Below are 21,994 nucleotides of genomic sequence, written 5' to 3' on the forward strand. Positions count from 1 at the left end.
CTTAAAAATTTTGAGGGTATGTGTTGGTGTGTTTGTGTTTGTAAGTGATAAAGTAGGTTGGTGTGGATAGTAGATTAAAATGATGTTTGTTTGTTTTTTTTTTGGGCTGCTTGAGGTGTATATTTGGGGTTAGATTGGATTGCTTTGAGTATGTGGATAGTCTATTGAAGTGATGGGTAGCATAAAAAAGTGAGCGAGTGTTTCTTTTAGGTCCGCGCGTTGTTGTTGTTTTTTTTGGTCATGATCTAGGTAAGATGAATTTTATGTTTTTAGGGGGATGTTTTCCTTCACGTCCGCGCTTTCAGTATAAATTGAAACTCGTTCGGCAGTCCAGCTACCCTTGTTGATTGATCAACACAGCCAGAAGAATGACTAGCAGAATAGTGAAACTGTTAGAACTCCAGATGCACCTGGAATATGCCAGGCGGATAGTAAACGAACTATCAGCGGAGGCTATCGTAGAAGAAGCAAGAATAAAGAAGGAAGAAGAGGAGAGAAGACAGAGGGAAGAGGAGGAAAAGAAAAGAGAAGAGATGATGTCGTTTAATATTCCTGAAACAGAGGATTGGGGTGTTGAAGCGAATCATCCTCCCTCTGCGCTCCCCAGAAGAAAGGTGAAAGAAGACTGGGGAAGAAGATGCGTGTGCGGCGCCAGGCCAGGAAGGTGCAACCATTAGATAGGTGCATCTGGAGTTTAAAAAAACAGCCCTTTTCAGGGCTACCCAATACTCTAGAAAAGAAATAACTATTAATTTGCCAATGTGTGTAGGTAGAGTAGTGTGAAAATAAACACTAACTCTTTATTAATAGTGGAAGTGTATGTGTTTGTAAGAGCTAAGGTATGTTTGTGCGAATAGTAGATTATGGGTTTTTTAGCAAATGTGGAGAGTATAGTTAGGGTTATATTATATGAAATGAGAAAGTAGGGGGATGTTTTCCTTCACGTCCGCGCGTTGTTGGGTCATGATCTAGGTAAGATCAATTTTATGTTTTTAGGGGGATGTTTTCCATCACGTCCGCGCGTTGTTGGGTCATGATCTAGGTAAGATCAATTTTATGTTTTTAGGGGGATGTTTTCCATCACGTCCGCGCTTTCACTATAATAACCCACAGTATTCGTCGTTCAAACCATTCTTCATAGAAGATGGCTTCAAACCACCTGGATAAATTTCAGTCATTGCAAGACGTCTTTGACAATTTGGGAATGATAGAACAAATGCTCGTACGACTAGTTGAAGATCACTATTCTTATAGTCCGCATAGAGTAAAAATGGAAATTAATAATTTAAGAAAAGCAAAGGATATGATAAGTGGCGTGATGAAGGAAATAAAGGAGGAGAAGGAGGATGAAGAGGAAAGGACAAGGATGAGAGCATGGAATGAAAAAATTGAAAAAGAAGAAGAAAATGAGAAGAGGAAGAAAGAAGAAGAGGAGGAAGAGAAGAAAGAAGAGGAGAAGAAAAAAAAGAAGAAAGAGAAGAAGAGTGTAGGTGAGAAAATAAGAAGTTGGTGGAGGAAAAGAAGAAATTAGAAGAAGAAGAAGAAGAAGAAGAAAACCCAAAGGCCCTTTTCAGGGCCAGCCATATTTCTCGAAAAGAGATAGTCTTTGAATTGCCTACCCCTTTTTTAAAAAAAATTTTAAAAAAAATCCCATGTTAAATTCCCCTTGTCCGTAGAGTGTCCCACGATTTATTCCCATGTTAAATTCCCCTTGTCCGTAAAGTGTCCCACGATTTATTCCCATGTTAAATTCCCCTTGTCCGTATATGTTCCCACGATTTTTCGCCATGTTAAATTTCCATTGTCCGTAAAGTGTCCCAGGGGTGTTTTGACTGGAATTTCCATTGTCCGTAAAGTATCCCACCTTACTACTAATAAATTAGACAAATTTAAATTGTCTAAAACTTTATTATAGTTCGAGTTCATAAAGACTTCTCAACAGACTACAGAAGACTTCACAATCACTCTTAACTGAACTTTTGTTATGAAAAAAGAAACTGTAAACTAAGAAATGCGCACCTGTTCTCAACTGGTTTAGAGCATAGACTCTTGACCACCCATGAATTTTTGCAAAAGACGTCTTTTATCACAAATGATGTTTTTCGAGGTAATTTGCCCTTCCTTGCAATAATATTGATAATGCTGAGCGGATACCGCCCACTCCCCCATACACTAGCATGAATTACACTGAACGATAAACCAAACCGTGCAGGTCAAGTAACGAAAAATGAAAGTAAGAAGTAGGGCAAACCTAGAAAAAAATATACAAGAACGCATATACTTTGCCAAGAATTAAATGCTAGACACATTTCACAAACAGTTGAAAATTACAGTTATTTTTAAACTTAAAGAACTACTGTTATACAAGGTATTACATAAAGACTGCTATGTGCGTACCACGAATTAAACTAAGCTTTCGTTGTTGGTGTCAAATTATGAGTGAAATATACACTTTGTGTTGAAGACATGTGCTAAGAACAGAATTTATATTATGTACTAATATACTGACAAATGGGCAAAGAAAGTGTTTATACTGATTTTAAATAAAACTATTTACTAAATCTGATTTTAAAACAAGAAGCCTAATTGCTCGTCAAGCTGACATTTTCATAATTGCCAGAGGCAAAGTTAGCTGAAAAAGGAGTTTTAGTCAATACGAAGTTTTCTGTAGAAATTCTTTCCAAAACTGTTGATTGCATATGCTATGAAACAAATTGCTTCATCCATATTTGATTGTACATCAACATCATTTGTCCAGTATTTAAAGGTCTTCCTGCCACGATGCTTTATGTCAACATTTGTAAACTTACGTTGCTCGTGTGTGTGTGTGTGTGTGTGTTCTCTTTATGTAGATATTGTGGTTTCATTGTTTGTATATCTTATAAAGCCGGCCAAAAATGATGACCAATCTGCATCATTTGAATAAATCTGAAAGACCTTTAAGCATGGCCGTTTTCTGTCAAATTCGATCAAATTCTGTTCAGATGTGTTTTGAGAAGAGCGTTGTAAGCTTTCTCTGTTATAGTAACACCAGCCATATTTATGGATTAGCATCGTTCGTACAAACATGTAAGCCATTTATCCCATGTTATTTTATGTCAAATACAAATAAAACTTGAGTGCTTTGGAGAATAAATTATTTAAAGGATTTTCTGATTTTAGTTATACCGACAACTAATTGAAATGGCCGGATTCGGGTAAGCTGGCCTCAGGAAATTACCAATTTCTGTAGATAGGAAGAGACCATGCCCAAATGAAACTTACCAAGGTGGCCATAGTTCTCCCTCAAAACACAGCTAAAGCTCTGTGTGCATGGCAGACAGTCATCGACCGCATAATGTGGGTCACTTTAAAGCACATACATGACAATCTGACGATGACTGTGTTGTCAGCTCCAGTTAACGGAGCCTTTCATATGGACATAGACAGTTTCTATGAGAAACTGCAGTTCACGATGCCTATGTTGAAACGAATCGGCCTATGAAATGCCTCTGGGACTTTAACATAGTTTCTGACACAATACGAGCATCACGAGAAAATGTGACTCCTAGTTCATTCGAATACAAATCTACAGTAACTCACGGACATCAAAAGATGATCGGACATGCAAAATATTGATCACATCTTTGTAAATGGCAAGTGGAAAGGAGTATGAAACTGTGGGGTTTTTCAGCATGTTCAAATTCGACTCTGACCACTGACCAGTCGTTGCTGACATGACGAACAAACGGAAATGCTTCAGAAAGAAATTCATAAAATCCGTGGGATATTGCAATACCAAACTAAAAGATGTATATGTGAGGCATGACTACGCATTTAACATTCAAAATATCTTGGCATCCCTTTCAGAGGATGAATGACAATCTGGGGAGTGTTTTCGTGCTACAATGAATGACACAGCCAAACCACATCTGAGTCAAGCAAAGAGTGTAAGAAAAAAACTAAATCTTAAACAAGCCACTGGTTGAGACTGAGTCCAAAGGAGATGACAGACACCAGTGTAACTTAACACGATGTCAAAAGGACCGGGAAGAAACAGTTAGTATCGTATAAGCAAACCTGGGCTGATAGCAATGTCTGAGAAGTATAGGAGGCCTTAGTTTGTTACATAAAGACATTTACCAATTTCAATGATCTGTCCTTGCCGTTTTCTAGCTCATCGTCTAGCTCTGTTTAAATATCTGTGGGGAAGATTTTCTGTGACAGCAAGAAGAAGTTAGAGCGATGGTGAAATCCTATATCCGGGTGCTAAATAGGCTTCCATCCAGCTTGAGGACGCCGCCAAGCTAGCAGTACCAGCAAATAGCATAAATGTTGGTCCACCAAAGAAGATAGAGGTTGGTACAGAACTTAAGATATTAGAGAATGGAAAGCAACCTGGATTTGTAGAATCACAAGCGAATTGCTGAAAAAGTAGGAAGCGAGGGCTACATAGATTGGCTAACCTTGGCTTTTCATTCTGTATGGGAGAATAGCGACCTCTTCGATGATTGAAGAAAATGATATCCTGTCCTTCTACAAATGCATGGACAGCAAGCGGGACTGCAGTAGTTTTACTGCAATGTTACCCTACTATCTGGAAGCACGTCACAACTAATACTTCCAGTTCAGTACCCACGAATGTAGTTCTAGTCTATTTTTAGAACATTTTTTCCTCTCTCATTTTGGTGGTGATAGAAGAGTTTTATTTATGTATTTTTGGTAGGGATTTAAAGGCAACTGTTTATTCTTGATAATATGAGCTCAGGGTGTTGTTGTCTGTGTGTAATTTGGCGACAGTGCACAGTGAGTAATAAGGTTTTGGTGATGATCCGGAAGTGAAATCTGTGTTCTGTTTACATGCTGCTATGTTGACAGTCCAGCATCTCAAAAAAGAGCAGGTCAACCTTTGACAAGAACTTCACCGTGAAGTCATCTTTGAAGGTATTTTAGATTAACATATGATTTGCATTGATTGTCACACAGTGGAAAGGTCAGTACTGAGAAACAAATGTAGAGAACATATAGTAAAATTAATTGTGTTTTGTCCATCTATGCAGGGAAAGACTTCCGCCAGAAACCCCCTAACCTTAGTAAAGAACCGCTTTCTGTCACTGCGCAGAAAAGAACAGAATGGCTTTACACTAGAAAGCTCAACCACAGACCACATCTATAAGCTCAACACAATTAAGCAAATCCTCTAGGAATTTAATCATCCACTCTGGATAGCCTATCTTGAGCTAAAAGCTGATCCACCCTTGGGCTTCTACTCGAGAACATCAAACTGTATAATAAGGTCATCAGCCTAACGAATGTTCTTTATACTGACACCATCACGAGCATAGTTTCATATCGACAGTGATGTACCATTGTTCCGAACGTTTTCCGGTCACCTATGGACTGGGCGCTAGAACGAACGACACTGAAGGGACAGCTGGGTACAGCCATAGGTAATCAAAGATTTACTGGTCTTGATTATTCCGCATAAGTCGCTGTACTCTCCGAGATGCTACAGATCGTACTGCTCTGTCTGAGCTTCATGCAGGAGGAAGCCAAACCTTTCAATCTTAAGATCAACCGTAAGCAAGACTAAAACGACCAGTCCACAAGCCATCACGAAAAACGCCGGAGAGGTACGAGAATGAGGTACTGGACTAGTGTACATATCTGAACTGCTTGCTGTAATGGATGAAGCAGTTGCGAACCAAAGGTGAGGCGTCGCATCAAAATATCTCATTGCTGCATGAAAACCATTGGCAGATAACGTCTGGCAGTAAAAAACATAGACGATTGCATCGGCAATGACCAACGAAGCCTAATATCTTCGAACAAAGGTGCCTCTGCAGTTTCCTCAGTGTAAAGTGCTCCCAACATATCACGACAAAAGCGACTGTGGGTCGCAAACACCATCAGTTATAAAAGCTTTCAGCATTTTGGAAAACTAGCGCGTGGTGGACACACTTGAAGACCGAGGAGCGTCTGACTCCATATGGTGGATCAAGACCTTAATGAGTTCAACCTCATACTAAACACCGCATGTAAAAGGCACCAGATCGCATCTGCCGACGCACATTCCTGTCTATAGCATAGCTGTCCTTGGCTGGAACGCAAATGATGACGAGACGACGGCGACAGTCGGTGCTTGATCGTCATCATTTGAATATGTTTGAATGATGTCCTTTGTGACTACTTTCTGTCAAATTAATTGACATTCTTGAGAGTGGGTTTTGAAAAGAAATGAATTAAGGATTTTTCTTATCTTAGTGAAGGCTGCCATACTAGTGGCCGATCATTTCTATAAAATTAAAAGTCATCTATACCTAGGTGATCTCTTCCAAGTTTGGTTGATATTGGTCCAGTGGATTGTTAAAAAAGGTCGAAAGAGCATAATAATAATAATAATAATAGAGTGAACACACATTGTAAAAGTAATGAAACGTCAGAGAAAGAGTAATGCTACATCCAATGTCATATGGCCAGCCGTTCTACAAACATTTCATAATTCTTTAGGTTCCGCCTTCCTGTGACTCATGTTTCTCTTGTTTAGAAATTAGTTTAGCAGAATCTGTTTCCACAATAGAGATGTTTGAATGAACCTTTTCTCATAAATTAGAAAAATAAGTGATGTTCCAGATAGTCATGTATTGAAATAAATATCAGTTATCATATGGTTCTGATTTGTTTTGCTGAAAGTGATTTTTGTTTTCATTTTTATTATAGTAACTCTTGGACGAAGTAAAAATGATATAGTCTGTTAGTTACCAATCTTGTACGACTTAGGATTGTGGGCATCTTGAAACTGTTTAGCTACGTGACACATACGGAATTCACGCATCATGGAACCGTTTAGCTACGTGACAGATATGGAATTCAGCATTTAGGAACCGTTTGGCTACGTGACACACAAAGAAGTCAGCATCTTGGAACCGTTTGGCTACGTGACATATAGGGAATCCATCATCTAGGAACCGTTTGGTTACGTGACACATAGGGGATTCAGCATCTTGGAACCGTTTGGCTACGTGACACATCTAGAATTCAACATCTTGGAACCGTTTGGCTACGTTACACATAGGGAATTCAGCATCTTGGAAGCGTTTGGCTACGTGACACATATGGAATTCAGCATCTTGGAACCATTTGGCTACGTGACACAGGAAATTCAGCATCTTTGAACCGTTTGGCTACGTGGCACATAGGGAATTCAGCATCTAGGAACCGTTTGGCTACGTGACACATAGGGAATTCAAAACAATATCACTGAATAAAAATATCACTTAGTGAATTCCAAATTGTGTCACTTATTTTTGAAAAGCAATGCATAGATAAATAGTGAAAATGGGAGAATATTAAGTTTACCAAATGACAGATGAATCGGAAACTTATCTTTCCAAAACATATATGGCACTGAGCATAAAATCTGAAAGTCACAAAATCTCGTTAATTTTATTACCTATGGTGCAAGATGATCCTGTCCATCCATCACCACATGTAACCTGGCTTTCACTTGAGTCATCTATGTATGAAAAAACAGTTATATATAACTCAGTCAATGCATTCCTTCTTAAGATTCATGTATATCAGTCAGCATGCACATGTATTAAGTGCTTACAAATTTAGGTAATATTTATGCTATGACCTACCTACCTGACTGCATGCATGCATGGATTATTCAATTATAATTTTTATACATGATAATCATTACCAGTCATTGTTGATAACATGTCAGAAATGTGAAACTATTAGCGGAGTGTAAATATGGGTCCAATTGCATGGTCAGTACTGTGGCCGATTTTCTCAGGTTACACTTTACTTCGTCGTCTTGGACGTCGTGTGTGTGTGTGTGTGTGTGTGTGTGTGTGTGTGTGTGCGCGCGCGTGCGCGCGCGCGGTGGTAAATGTTCCCAAGCGATATAATTCCCTTGGGTAAAAATGATTTTTGGATAACACTTTTTTCTTGGAAAATATACTAATTGTCTATTTTCTGGGGATACTGCGGTTCTAAAGGAAAGCATTTTAGGGGTAGGAAATTCGTCGGAACTGGTTCGCACAACTACCCAACAATAATAATAATAATGGGTATTCTGACGTACAGGTAGATATTGCTGAATGTTCTTTATTTCTTATCCTTGGTGTCTTAACGAACAAAATAAGATACATTTTTATGGCTAGATTTTCGTCACAATATATTTTCTAATGTCCTTTTATTCGAAGGTATACAAGTTTTATTGTCTTTCCATTGCATTCTCCATTCAGTCAGTGGACACAGAGCGAGCTTGAACGGCTTACCAGGAGGGCTGTCAAGGTCGTAGGCGGGAAAAGCTGGAAAACGTACTTTTAGGAACACTAATAAAGAAGAACAAAAATATTATGCTAGCTGAATGACATTTTACCATATGCCGCTGATGAGAATTCACCAGGACAGGCACAGAGTGACGGGAAGAAGCAGTCAACACGAGGCAGCTCACAAAAATGTAGGGCAGCCAGTGTTACGACGCACCACCAGAACCACGACTGCTGACCGGTGGAAAACAACATTAGAGGTCCTGACGAATGATGTGGCACCACGAAAGTTCAAAGGGAAGGCGTAACACGAGGCAGTCTGCTAAACAAGGGAGGCGTAAGTCCAGTGTGGCCACCTAGAAACAAGCCATGGAAGTCCTCATATACCAGAGCAGCTACCAACTTTCCGGAAGATGCCTGTTTCACAATAGCAGTCACAGAGAACAACACAGAAAAGAAAGATTGATAACATGGCCTGAATGTATACGGTTCTCAATTTGGCTTGAGGACCAATTTTGATAATATCTTTATCTTAATAACCTAATTTGATCCGTTAGGTTACCGCCATCAAAATTGTATTCTCTAAAAATTCTCTAATGCGTGATACAAACTTCGTATAAGTCATTATTGACTTCGATGATTGGTATTTATTAGTTTAGTGTATGTACATTCTTTACACAAAATTCCAACTTTATTAAAGATTCATTTTTGAAATTTTTAAACTCAATTTATTTAATTAATTGCACAGGTGGCTTACATATTATTGTCCATTAAATAACTGGACTAGATATGGTTAAGTATGGGTTTGCGTTTCAGGGCTCTGTGTCGTTTGTTCCTGTTTCCAGATACCTCTCCTCCCTTGCCTCTACCGGACTTCTGTACCAGGACGGAGATGTGGAACCATTTCCACCCGTCTAAACCTGGATGTCCCAATGTGACGCCATAGTTGCCACCAATCGCTACTGGCGTCACATACTGCTTTGGTTGACACCCTGCTCAGTTAATGGCAGACTGAATTAATTATTTTTATACACGAGTGCGTGTGTTGGGTCTATTCCCACTCGTGCACAGCCTTACATTTAGGTCGTTAGGGACTTAAAATAGTCCTACGACCTGACGGCTGAATTAAACATTGTTATGTGAACACATAAATGCCTGAGGAATGACGCACTAATTCCTTCCTCCTGGAGCAATTAAATATCCTGCAGTGTAGGAATAAACCGTGATACATGTACAGTGGTACGAAAAGCACGTAAAATTCAAATAGCCAGTCAGTCACTTATTGTCATGTATTGTAGAAAAAATAGTTATCGTGCAAAAGAAACAGCTATATGCTGGCACACAATTCTATATCTTTTAAAATAAAGTTACTAATTCCGGTTATGAATTTATGTATCTCATATTCACCTACAACTTAGAAATAATTAACAAATCTGGATTTTAAGTTTGGTTTTGTTTTTCAGGAGTTCTGACTTAGCTAGATAAGAAAATGAGACACTATTTGAAAGCAATCCTTTAATTAACTGGCTGACATATTACTTTATCAAAAACGCGATTTAGATTGTTATATTTCTTTCAGATTTTAATATATTTTCTTCCCTGATAAATACACCATGCCAATATGCTTTAGTGCGAGATACATGTAAAAATATACTTACAAACAAATGATCGGACAAACATACCTCATTCAGAATACATGAAAGGCATGACTGACAGCACAGAGCAGATATTTTCATTGAATAATAATTTTATCAATTTGTCATGGAACTAATTGTGTTTTTTGACATTTGATGGGATATTAGCTAAACACCAAAGGACACAGCCTAGGCTGCCTCAATCATCCAGACGTAAGTCATGCATTTGAAAATGCATCAAATGGCTTAGAGACTAATACTAGTGTGTGTGAGTGTGTGTGTGGCTTAGAGACTAATACTAATGTGTGTGTGTGTGTGTGTGTGTGTGGCTTAGAGACTAATGCTAATGTGTGTGTGTGTGTGTGTGTGTGTGTGCGGTTTAGAGACTAATACTAATTTTTGTGTGTGTGTGTGTGTGTGTGTGTGTGTGTGTGTGTGTGTGTGTATGATTGAGATTTTTAACGTAGCTTTAACAATTTTTTAGTCATATCGCTACAATGTCTGCAGAGTGGCAGTTTATAGTGATGACTAGTATTAGGTATCATGCCGCAGACATGTAGCATGATGTACCACCCAGTCATATTTTCCTGACTCCAGGCTGACCAGTCCTGGCACTAACCTCTTAATGCTGAACGCCAAGCGAGGCGTCTTCTACTGCCATTTTTATACGTCTTTGGTATGACTCGGCTCGGGTTCGAACCCGCGCCTTCCCGCATCCGAGGTGGACGCTCCAACCACTAGGCCACCGGAGCGGTCCATACTAATTTAACGCGCGTTCTATTATAAGGCTCTTTGGCGGGAAAGCATGGGATTTCAAATGCGAATAAAGCAAGCAAAACTTGTCCTGAAATCAAACTAAGAATGGGCCGAATGTGCCGTCCAAAAGAATGGACTGTGCTTATAGCAGGATGAGAATGCTGTCAACTTTGGACTAAATGCTTGTTTTGCGTAAATTAAAAGCGTATGAAATTTTTTTGTATGAGTGTTAACTCAATGTTTTGCGCAACATGCGAAACCATTCTGCTTATCCATATATCTGAGGTGATATTTGGTTTTTCGACGATAGTTAGTTGGTGGGAAAAAAGTTTTTGTTCATTATTTGCGATTAATCATTCTTTTCCAATTATAGCAAAATCAAGATGAAAAGAAAATCTTGTTTATTTGTAAAATTGAAATGCCGATGCATGGCGCTGATACCCTTTTCTTTTTTTTAATCAATAATTGATTTCATTGTCTGAAATAATACTTGAATAAACGTATTGTATTGTTAAGGATTTTATCATGTTGAATAGTATTATTTTGTATGGCATCGTTCTGCGTTATATTGCTTAAGAATCTGACATGTTAGAGTAAAGAAAGTATGAGAAATAAAGGAACACATTTTAAATCTAAACTAAAAACAATGTCGTTGATGTTCATTTTATATGCAATTTTTAAAGACAATTTCGAAGACCAAACTTGTTTGCAATGCAAACTAAAAAGACATTACACCCAACGCCTTCGGTCAGTAGAAAACATAAAGCAAGGAATGTAACATTTTCATAAAAACGATAAAAAAAAGTTTCAAGGCTACAATAATGGACAATTAGGTGACATTACATTAACAGTCAGTTATATCAGGGATCCTTCATCTATAAATTTAAACACTACTGTTATTATTTCTTTTTAGTAAGAAAATAGTGATCGACTGCTATTCAAATTAGCTGAATATTCAAAAGTCCGGCAGTGTCCTTAGGTAGAAGAAAGAACCACCTTACCATAGCAAATCACTCCTGCGTCATCATTGTAGTGGGTACAATACCAGCTTGGATAGTAACGATGTGGGTAGCTGGTCACGTTACCCCATCCAATGTGGTTGCATTGACTAAGATCTTTAGCCGATGAAAAACAAATGACATTATTTAGCCAGATGGGACCGTATCCAGCTCCAAACAGTGATTCCTTTAAAGCTATCCCACCACTGTAATAAAATTATAAAATAAATACAGAATTAAGTTTTGTAAACACGATAAAATGGCAGTTAAACATTAACCCATAACCCAATAAAATATGTTTCAGATACTAGTATGTCCGCATAATAATCAAGAATCTCTCGAAGGGATGGGGATCTTCTGACTGAAAAGAATTTACAGGAATCTTATATACGATTCTTTCTTTGCCTTAACTGGCGATCATTGAATCCATCTTTCATATTCTTGAGCGATTGTAAGAATTTTTTTATAACCATATTGTATGTAATTGGCGCTTTTATTTAGGAACAACCAGATATCATTTGAAATATTTTCTTGAAAACCGAATGTCAATATGACAGTCCATTTAAGTTCAGTAGCGATAACAAGATTGTCACGATGTCTGCAGCAATATGGAAGGTCCGACCGGTTCCATTGTTATTTGGCAGCAACAACCCAATATATTGAAAACCCCGTGTGAATATGACTCTCCGTTTAGCAGCAGAGTGAACAAGCTCTTTGAAGATGACTCTCGTGACGGTCATATTTGATGTCAGATCAGAAACATTTTCATTTAGGACCAGCTAGACATCATTTAAAATCTTTTGGTGAAAATCTCGTGTAACTGTGGTGGTCATATTGAATGTCCGAACGCGCCATTTGTATTTAAGACACACTAGACCTTAAGACAAATGTGTTCAGAATGTTCATGGCAATCCTGTAAGTAGTTAGGTGAACCAGTGATAAAGAACTTGCGCTAACGGACAGATGGACATGGGTCAACAAGCCTTTCCAGGCTCTTCTATCTGAGACCAGTAGAGCTAAACACTAATGACATTAATCATATTGAGAACATGTTTCGCTAAAATCGGCGGAAGAGAACCACACACACACACACACACATATATATATATATATATATATATATATATATATATATATATATATATATATATATATATATAATAATTATGTCTACATTCTACATCAAGCAGTGTATGAAATAAATGGTTGTTATTGCGAACGTTTCCAGTCTATTTTGTTCGCAGCATTTATCAGAATTCTGTTATCTTAAGGTAATACCCCATTAAGTTTAAGCATGGTTGACCTATATATCCTGCACAGAGCGCGAATTATATAGAGCACACCCAAACTATGATATACTTATATTGCAAAGCGTTATTTAAAATGAATTTATTTGTCCGATAAAGATGTGCCTGAGGTTTTGTTCATCGACAAGTTTCGACATGAAGTCTATGCGAGAATGACATTAGAAGAGGTATATATATCAATCAACAAAAATCTTTGTCACGGACTTGCGTGCATCAAGTTGCCATTACATTGCTGATTTTCGTGGATAAAATTGTCATGCATTGTATTTTAATCTAATGTAGTATGGTCTATGTTACATGTTGTGTGAGTACTCGTGTAACATTACCTATTGTGTACACTTTGATTCTATCAGACTATGACAAAGTATGATAGATTAGCTCACTCTGTTGACTGACATCACGCTCTCGGGTACCCCACCCCACGTTTCTCGCCCGTGCTATGATTTGTGCAGTATATATACAAATCGTGATGTCTTGTCAAGATGCTTTCTCTTTTATGAGGTAGTATATTTTTCAGCTGTAGAGGTATGTAATACCCGTATTTTGTTTCTCTTTTTATCGTATATTTTTATTAGAACGAGTCGGTTTGGCCTGGAACCGTTTCGGAATGGAGTCGTTTCGGCCTACTATTCTTACGCGGTAGATTCGACCGGAATAGTTTCTGCCCGGGTCGTTTCGGTTGTACTGTATTGAGATTGCAATAAACTCTACAGGAAGAAATGACATACACATTATAGACAAAATATTTAATTTCGTGTTGGTATTTTATTTAACAAACAAACCGAACAAACACTGGGAATGTCATAAACAAAACTTGTGCGAAAAAATGAATACAACTAAAATATAACACAAATGCAATGCTCGCAATGAAGAATAAAACACATGGCTTAATTAAATAACGATACTATGTACTGGTACATTAACACAGCCAAGTTTGCCACATAATTCCCCCTCCCCCATACACTGACATGAATTACACTGAACGATAAACCAAACCGTGTACTTTTGTTGACTGTATTCTAATACAGTTGTGTTGCTTTAATTGGATGTTCGGTGGAAATGAAGGCTCAGCCCTAATCATCACAAAGAATACAATAAGTACTGTATATCGTCCTTTTTAAATGTGTGTGCCTGTTTTGCTAGCCAACTTAATAATGATTTATATAAAGAGACTCATTTCAAGACAGGGTCAATCAAACAACTTATCAGGTGATAGTTTCAACTTGATTTTCAATGCTAATATGAATAAAGTAATACATACATATGCACATATCCATGAATACCATCAAAACAACTCAAACTTGTGATGAAATTCTGATGTAGTCAGTCACACCATTACAGTCATACCGTTACCCGAACATTGTACAGGGAACCACACACATTAAGGAATTTGCTCGTTGTAATTTCACGATTCATTACTTAACCCACAATTCTGTTGACAATTATGCTTGCTGTGATCATTCAAATAGGCGTAAAAGTGTTAACTTATAACAAAGATCGACCGACACAGTTAACTGCTTAAAACTGCATGCCTATTTATAGCTCACAGACTCAGCTTCATAATGTAAGACAATGATGTAAGACAAATAAACCGGTTCGTGTAATAAAACACAAATGGCGGAACACTATGAAGGGGTTGAATCTGCGTTAGAAAGGAGAAAGCATTGCGTTGCTACAAGACATTGTTGCCTTGGAATTTATAATAACGATAGTAGATATTCAATATTTGGTTCCCATTTACAAAACCGGAAACAAATCTCGAGATGTCCTAGCTTTGGGCGAGTGCCTGTGGAAGAGAAAGTTTTAGCACTGAAAAAATCACAAGATGAACATGTATCTGCAGTAAACATTACGTTGGTGGGAATTGTCCGACGACAGATCATCCCGACCATATCCAAACAACACTCATTCCAAATCAGGTTCGATATTTACGTATATTTGTTATAAAAACAGGAACATGTTCAACTGATATCAGGGTTGTGTTTTTTTAAATTCAATAACTGTACTAGTAATGCAAAGCCTTACAGCAAAGACAACAGCTTAGCCTAAAAAGTTTCTAACGGAAGTTGCAGAGGCAATTCTGTCTTTACAAGAAAACCAAAGGCATCAGATTCTGAATATCTCCTTAGCAAGACATCAGATCATCTAGACCCACGGGTAAATGGCAACGTATTAGATACATAGGAGCCCTTTCCTCAGATACTTCTTTTCAAGGGTAAAAAGAACCACTCGAGTAAACAAAGTTTTTATAAATCTTGCTCATTCAAAGTTCAAGTCTGATGTGTAACTTAATTACTTAAATCTTCTGATTTCTTTTGGTAGATATCAGAACATGCAGAGGAGGCCGCCATGTATATATATCTGCAATGTTGTGACACGAAAGTACCTGCTAATGCAGTGATGTCCATGCCAAATAAAATAGAAAGAAGAATCAGAAACAATGGCACATAAAAGTGGAATCTTCTATGAAAAAGAGAAAACTTACGAAACTAGCAGATTTTATTTTATTAATCTATCTAAAAACGAGTTTTTTTTTAAAGAAATTCCACACTGGAATAACCATTAATCAGTTCAACCATCTCTTTATATGTCTTAGAGTTCATGTCAATAACTAATTACAAGGGAATAGACCACAACCAACACAGAGTCAAGCGAAAGACTGCACCTGAGAGAAAAAATCTCAGCTCAAAATCACCAATTGCTGACATGGTTGAATTGAAGACAACGGCTTCCTAATAAAGATTTAGCATATAGATTTGGAGTCATCCAAAGTTCCATTTTTATGAATATCAATACAGAGATCCAATTTGTGTTTAGGGTTTCAGAAAATAAGTTAATTAATGAAAAGCTGTCAGATAGTTTCAGATCTTCCAAAAATGCAAGAATTATAATGGACTGCTTTGAAAAATTTGGTAAGTCATCTAGAAACCTTACTCTTCCTATGAAATTCATGCTACACGAAGATGCCTTGTAGGAATTTCACCAACAGTAGCAATAACATTTTTGTCATAAGTGTATGAAGGCAACATTTTGGACAAGGATATTGTTACTAAATCTGGCCTGACAAATTTGCTTGAGCCAGCAGATATGGCGATTGCGTACAGAGAGATTTTGAATAAAGCTGTTTTAATGTCTCGCAGAGATAGTTTGAACATGCCACCATTTCTTGCAGGAAGAGGGTGATTGACAACTCGAGAAGGAACCATGCCAAAGTGCATTGCGCGTGTTTTGTATTAACGTTGAAAGAGCAATTAAACGAACGAAAATGTTTAAGATCACATGTACTATTCTCCCACTAATCATGAAACCTGTTGTATACTATTTTGTTCAAAATGTTTGATTTTTAGTTAACTACCAAATTCCTCTTGGAAAGTGATGTTATTCATAAATATTTAAGGATAGCATGTCATTTACTATTTGATGGCATGTCTGACTTGTCATCAGTTTTACAATTTCTTGTGTACATGTATATTAGAACCGAAATAAAATTCAACGTTATTTTGTTTTTGAAATGATACATATAGATTAACTATTCAAAATGTTCTATGAACATGAATTAAAACTACATATTCAAAATAAGTTATATAAAAATATGGAATCATATGAAGTACTTCATTATATTTATATCTGATGAATATGTTTCTGGAGCATCCTACCATGATTGACTTGAAGTTGCCGTACATTGTTGTAGGCTGTAATATAACAAAGCTGTCTTGCAGATTATCAACAGACAGCAAAATATACAAGAATCCCCTATAAATAAAACAATAGTCATTTAAAATGTTTCATTCAATATTTGTTTAATTATGCTATTGGTATTACATATTTTCAATACTACAAGTTAGGTTTAAATTTTGTGACAACAATATAAAAATAATACACATTTTTATAGATAGTCAGTGTTTCAACTCCTAAATCTGAGGATGAACTGTCATAAGATGCCTTGTGATTCCCGCTTCAGTGTATTCTGGCATCAGGATATCATCATGAAATTCTGTCAGTTTTGAACATATTTCTTTCCAAACTTTACATCTGGCAATATTCTTTCTACAATCATTCCTCTTGAGAACCAACTAACAAAGTCATAAAGGTGTACTTCACAAAGTGTAATCTGCATCTGTAGCAATGTTAATGTGAATTCTTTAAGTAGTTCCTCACAATTAACAACTTTATAGCAAAGATTGTTTATTTGCTTTAAGGTAACCTACACATAATATGTCGTTTCCTGATAAGACTAATATAAATTTTATCTCAACTACACCTATTGATTTATTGTTTGGATTATAGGAAAGGTCATCAGGACTACATCCAAATTTTGATCGCAGAGAAGGCCATCAGGACTACATCCAATTTGTGATCGTAGACAAGGTCATCAGGACTACATCCAAGTTTTGATCGTAGACAAGGTCGTCAGGACTACGTCCAATTTGTGATCGTAGACAAGGTCGTCAGGACTACGTCCAATTTGTGATCGTAGACAAGGTCGTCAGGACTACGTCCAATTTGTGATCGTAGACAAGGTCGTCAGGACTACATCAAGTTTTGATCGTAGACAAGGTCGTCAGGACTACGTCCAATTTGTGATCGTAGACAAGGTCGTCAGGACTACTTCCAATTTGTGATCGTAGACAAGGTCGTCAGGACTACTTCCAATTTGTGATCGTAGACAAGGTCGTCAGGACTACGTCCAATTTGTGATCGTAGACAAGGTCGTCAGGACTACTTCCAATTTGTGATCGTAGACAAGGTCGTCAGGACTACGTCCAATTTGTGATCGTAGACAAGGTCGTCAGGACTACGTCCAATTTGTGATCGTAGACAAGGTCGTCAGGACTACTTCCAATTTGTGATCGTAGACAAGGTCGTCAGGACTACGTCCAATTTGTGATCGTAGACAAGGTCGTCAGGACTACGTCCAATTTGTGATCGTAGACAAGGTCGTCAGGACTACTTCCAATTTGTGATCGTAGACAAGGTCGTCAGGACTACGTCCAATTTGTGATCGTAGACAAGGTCGTCAGGACTACGTCCAATTTGTGATCGTAGACAAGGTCGTCAGGACTACGTCCAATTTGTGATCGTAGACAAGGTCGTCAGGACTACGTCCAAGTTTTGATCGTAGACAAGGCCATCAGGACTACATCCAATTTGTGATCGTAGACAAGGCCATCAGGACTACGTCCAAGTTTTGATAGTAGACAAGGCCATCAGGACTACATCCAATTTGTGATCGTAGACAAGGTCATCAGGACTACGTCCAAGTTTTGATCGTAGACAAGGCCATCAGGACTACGTCCAAGTTTTGATCGTAGACAAGGTCATCAGGACTACGTCCAATTTGTGATCGTAGACAAGGTCGTCAGGACTACGTCCAAGTTTTGATCGTAGACAAGGCCATCAGGACTACGTCCAAGTTTTGATCGTAGACAAGGTCATCAGGACTACGTCCAATTTGTGATCGTAGACAAGGCCATCAGGACTACATCCAATTTGTGATCGTAGACAAGGCCATCAGGACTACATCCAATTTGTGATCGTAGACAAGGCCATCAGGACTACGTCCAAGTTTTGATCGTAGACAAGGCCATCAGGACTACATCCAATTTGTGATCGTAGACAAGGCCATCAGGACTACGTCCAAGGTCTGGATGCATAGGATTGATCCAAAATCCACTTTTTGGAATCGTAAATTCAGTTCCAGTATTTTCAGCCAGTTACTCTTGAACAGATTTCTCCTAATTTTATCTTCCATATTTTAAACTTTTTGATTCTGGTAAACCTTACCCCATATAATTCTGTTTAGAAACTTATATTTCCCCATTGTACTGTGGAGAACTGCTTCATCTTTGTTACAAGAGCAGTTATTCAAAAAAATTTGCCACTGTGCCACATTTTTGACTGATCTTTTGCATTGGGTACTTCAAAGGGAACTGTGATTTTGTCAAATTGCAAACTGTAATGTACCCTTTAATACCTCTATGTCAGCTTCATCATCAGATAGTATATCGCTAATATTTGGCTGACCATGCTGTTTGATCCTGATTTTGGTAGGGTAGTAGTGAAATGCTTAAACTTTGTTTTCTTTTAAATTTCAATATCACATAATGGATAATAAGTTCTAAATATATATGCCTTAATTTCGTACTTTATGATGCTGAATGGCATGGTTACGGCTGTCGTTTAGGCTTCTTCCCAACTTTTCATGTACAAAGTTTGCTGGCAGATGTACATGTCTTATATCCAAACTGAAGAGTATAATCTCCCAAAGAAGCAAATAAGGAAGCATTATGATTGCATCTGCCCACAGAATAATCTTTAGAGTCGCAAGATGCGATTTCTTTACCTTTGTTGAGATTGTTTCTAGAGTCACTGGTACATTATACACTGCGTATATCTGTATGATCCCATTACAAATTAGTTTAAGAAATAATGATCATCTTTATAATTATCTTGCAAGTGTTGCACATGGCCACTTCCATAATATTGTCAACAACATGCATACGTCAGCTCTAACTGTTACATTTGTAGCAACAACAGTTGGCCTTAGGACACACACACACACGTCAGCTCTAACTGTTACATTTCTATCAACAACAGTTGGCATTGTTACACAAATACGAAAGAAGCTACTGGTACGGTTGTAAAAGCTACAGTGGGTTAGGGGAATTCTGAAAGGTTTTTCGCCCCGAACGTTTAGCAACGTCAGAAACGGCAGCTCCATTGTAAGTCTGCGATCGATAGATCAAAGAATGTATTATGTGACTGTACAATAAATGCCTGAAATATTTTACAATATCATGGATTGAGATATTTAATGACATGCATCTGGTCTAGGAGAGTTAGAGCAAAGAAGGGGTTCATGCAATTTGCATTAAATATATCATGTGTTGAATATAGTTTCAAGACTCCATACATAAGAAACGATATTGAACAAAATATAAATGAATGCAAAAAGTTTCACGAATACTCTAAACATATAAAATATAGTCAACGTGACTGTCGTTGGTCTATGTAACCCTGAACGTTAGTGGTAATTTGTGTAAATAAAGTTTGAATCGTGTTTAATATAACATACAGGCTTGCCATGTGTCTAAGATTTATATGTTTTGCAAGCTACTATTTTTGTATTAAGGATGTACAGGACCTAGTCTAAATATAAATTTAGTCGACATTGTGGGCGAATGAATAACACCGATAATGATTAATAGTGTTCTGTAACACTCTTTTCAAAATTGAGAGTTCGACTCTCGGCCGTCAGCGGCAGTTGCAAATCAGTCATAAATACATTATATATTGCCGCTAATGAATCTAATCACATAGATAGGTGTGAATACTTTCCTAATTCCATCTGGACTTCAAGCCCTCGAGTTAGAGAAGCATTTGGACAGAAGCCTAGTGGCTCACCAATATCCATGAACATTACAATGCATACTTGCAAGTATTCTTAGACTCGCCATATTTTTCTTACAGATAAAAATGATTGTGAGGAAATAATTATACATATTAGATGCTGTAGCCTTCTGTTTTATGTTTTGGTCAACGTTACAGCTCTGAAAATGTCATTTTCCTTAGTGCATTATAAGAACAATTTCTCTTTGCCACAGTTTTCACAGAGCGTCATAGATAGACTCCACGTGGGCAAATGAGCTAACCTTTGATTCTTTGATTCTGAGACCCTTAGGTAAAAGGTAAAGTTCACCTGAGCTGACATGGCACGATGATTTCGTCTCCGCAAAAATGCCAAGTTTCCTAATCGAAAGTTCATCAAAGTTCATAAACAGACTATATCCTGGTAGAGTCACACCCCTGTTAATTTTCGCTACCAAATGTCAAACGTCAAGGTCACTGGAACCGAAATTGTCATTTGGGCACTCACACAATAACTCCATTTTCGTCACGCCGAACGTTTATCAATTTCAGAAACGGCAGCTCCATTTTAAGTCTGCGATCAATGGATCAAATGAGGGGTTAAAAAGTTATGTTACTGTTACATTTCTAACAGCTACTGTTGGTTAGGGTAATTCTGAAAGGTCTAGTTACTATATATATAAAACTTCGCCATATGATTGGAGAAAAAATAGTGCGAAAAGTTTTCCAAACATACATACGGGTCAAGATTTATAATAACAAACGTAATTACGGTTAAAGCAGTCATAAAGAGCAAATAAATGTTTTCATGTCAACATTTGTGTAATTATCCCAATTACAGTCGACGCCCGCATGATGATCCTGCTATCTTAGTCATAAAATCTTTTACTGAGACATACTTCATGCAGAAAACGTCGTGACAGTCAATTTTAATTTTATCGAACAGTCGCTGATCTAAGATTACGTAAAAAGAGTTGTGAAATACGAGTTGAAAACGGTCTTTAGGATCAGTGCAAACTGATAGGATAAAGCTGGTTAAATGGTGTTGCTTAAATATGAAAAAACAATAAGTCACTGCCAGCAGAAGCTACCAGAAAAATTAAAGTTCTGATGTTATTCTTCATATTTATCTTCAAGCGATGCATATGCAGACACATTTTGCACATTTTTATGCAGTTGTAGATTTCTTTCTTTGACCTTCCTAAAGAGACTAACGGGGAACTGCGATAACTGTTAATATATCACTTTAAGCAAATTATATTTCCCAGTTGCATAAATGTGCGATTTGTTAAATATTTCTATAGATTCATCTTTCTTGTACAATTTTGTTTTTGTGGAATATTTAATGTGCCTTCCAAAGCAATGATTTATACACGTGGAATATATAAGTGTGTTTTACTAACCTGTATCCAAACATTTTACACACGACTCTGGCCTCATTAATGTACCAGTTAGTATCACACACAGTGCCCCAGCTTCCATTGTAATAAACCTCTACACGACCATATGCTATCGAAGTAGTAATTGAAGCTTTACCGGCCAGGCGAACTGAAAATGAAGAAATATAAGACGATATGTTAATAGAGGAAAGCATACAGCATATTTGATCAGGAAATATGATGGAGAATAAAAAGTTAATTGAGTCTCAAATGGTATATCCATTCGACCGA

The 21,994-nt window shown here is 37.4% G+C and overlaps 1 protein-coding gene across 2 annotated transcripts in view; it reads right to left on the reverse strand.

The window, feature by feature from the left end:
* Positions 1–21,994, reverse strand: part of LOC149799197 (uncharacterized) — a 77,318-nt gene that overhangs the window by 33,711 nt on the left and 21,613 nt on the right. For both annotated transcript variants that reach the window (XM_089958459.1, XM_089958458.1), the window contains exons 4-6: positions 21,728–21,872; positions 11,653–11,855; positions 7,433–7,495 (exon numbers count right to left, since the gene is read on the reverse strand). In XM_089958459.1, the coding sequence (XP_089814585.1) occupies positions 7,433–7,495; positions 11,653–11,855; positions 21,728–21,872 (411 nt within the window). The remainder of the gene's footprint in view (positions 1–7,432; positions 7,496–11,652; positions 11,856–21,727; positions 21,873–21,994) is intronic.

This window comes from Sinohyriopsis cumingii, chromosome 5 (genome assembly GCF_028554795.1).
Source record: "Sinohyriopsis cumingii isolate HCF-2022 chromosome 5, ASM2855479v2, whole genome shotgun sequence".
NCBI lineage: Eukaryota > Metazoa > Mollusca > Bivalvia > Unionida > Unionidae > Sinohyriopsis > Sinohyriopsis cumingii.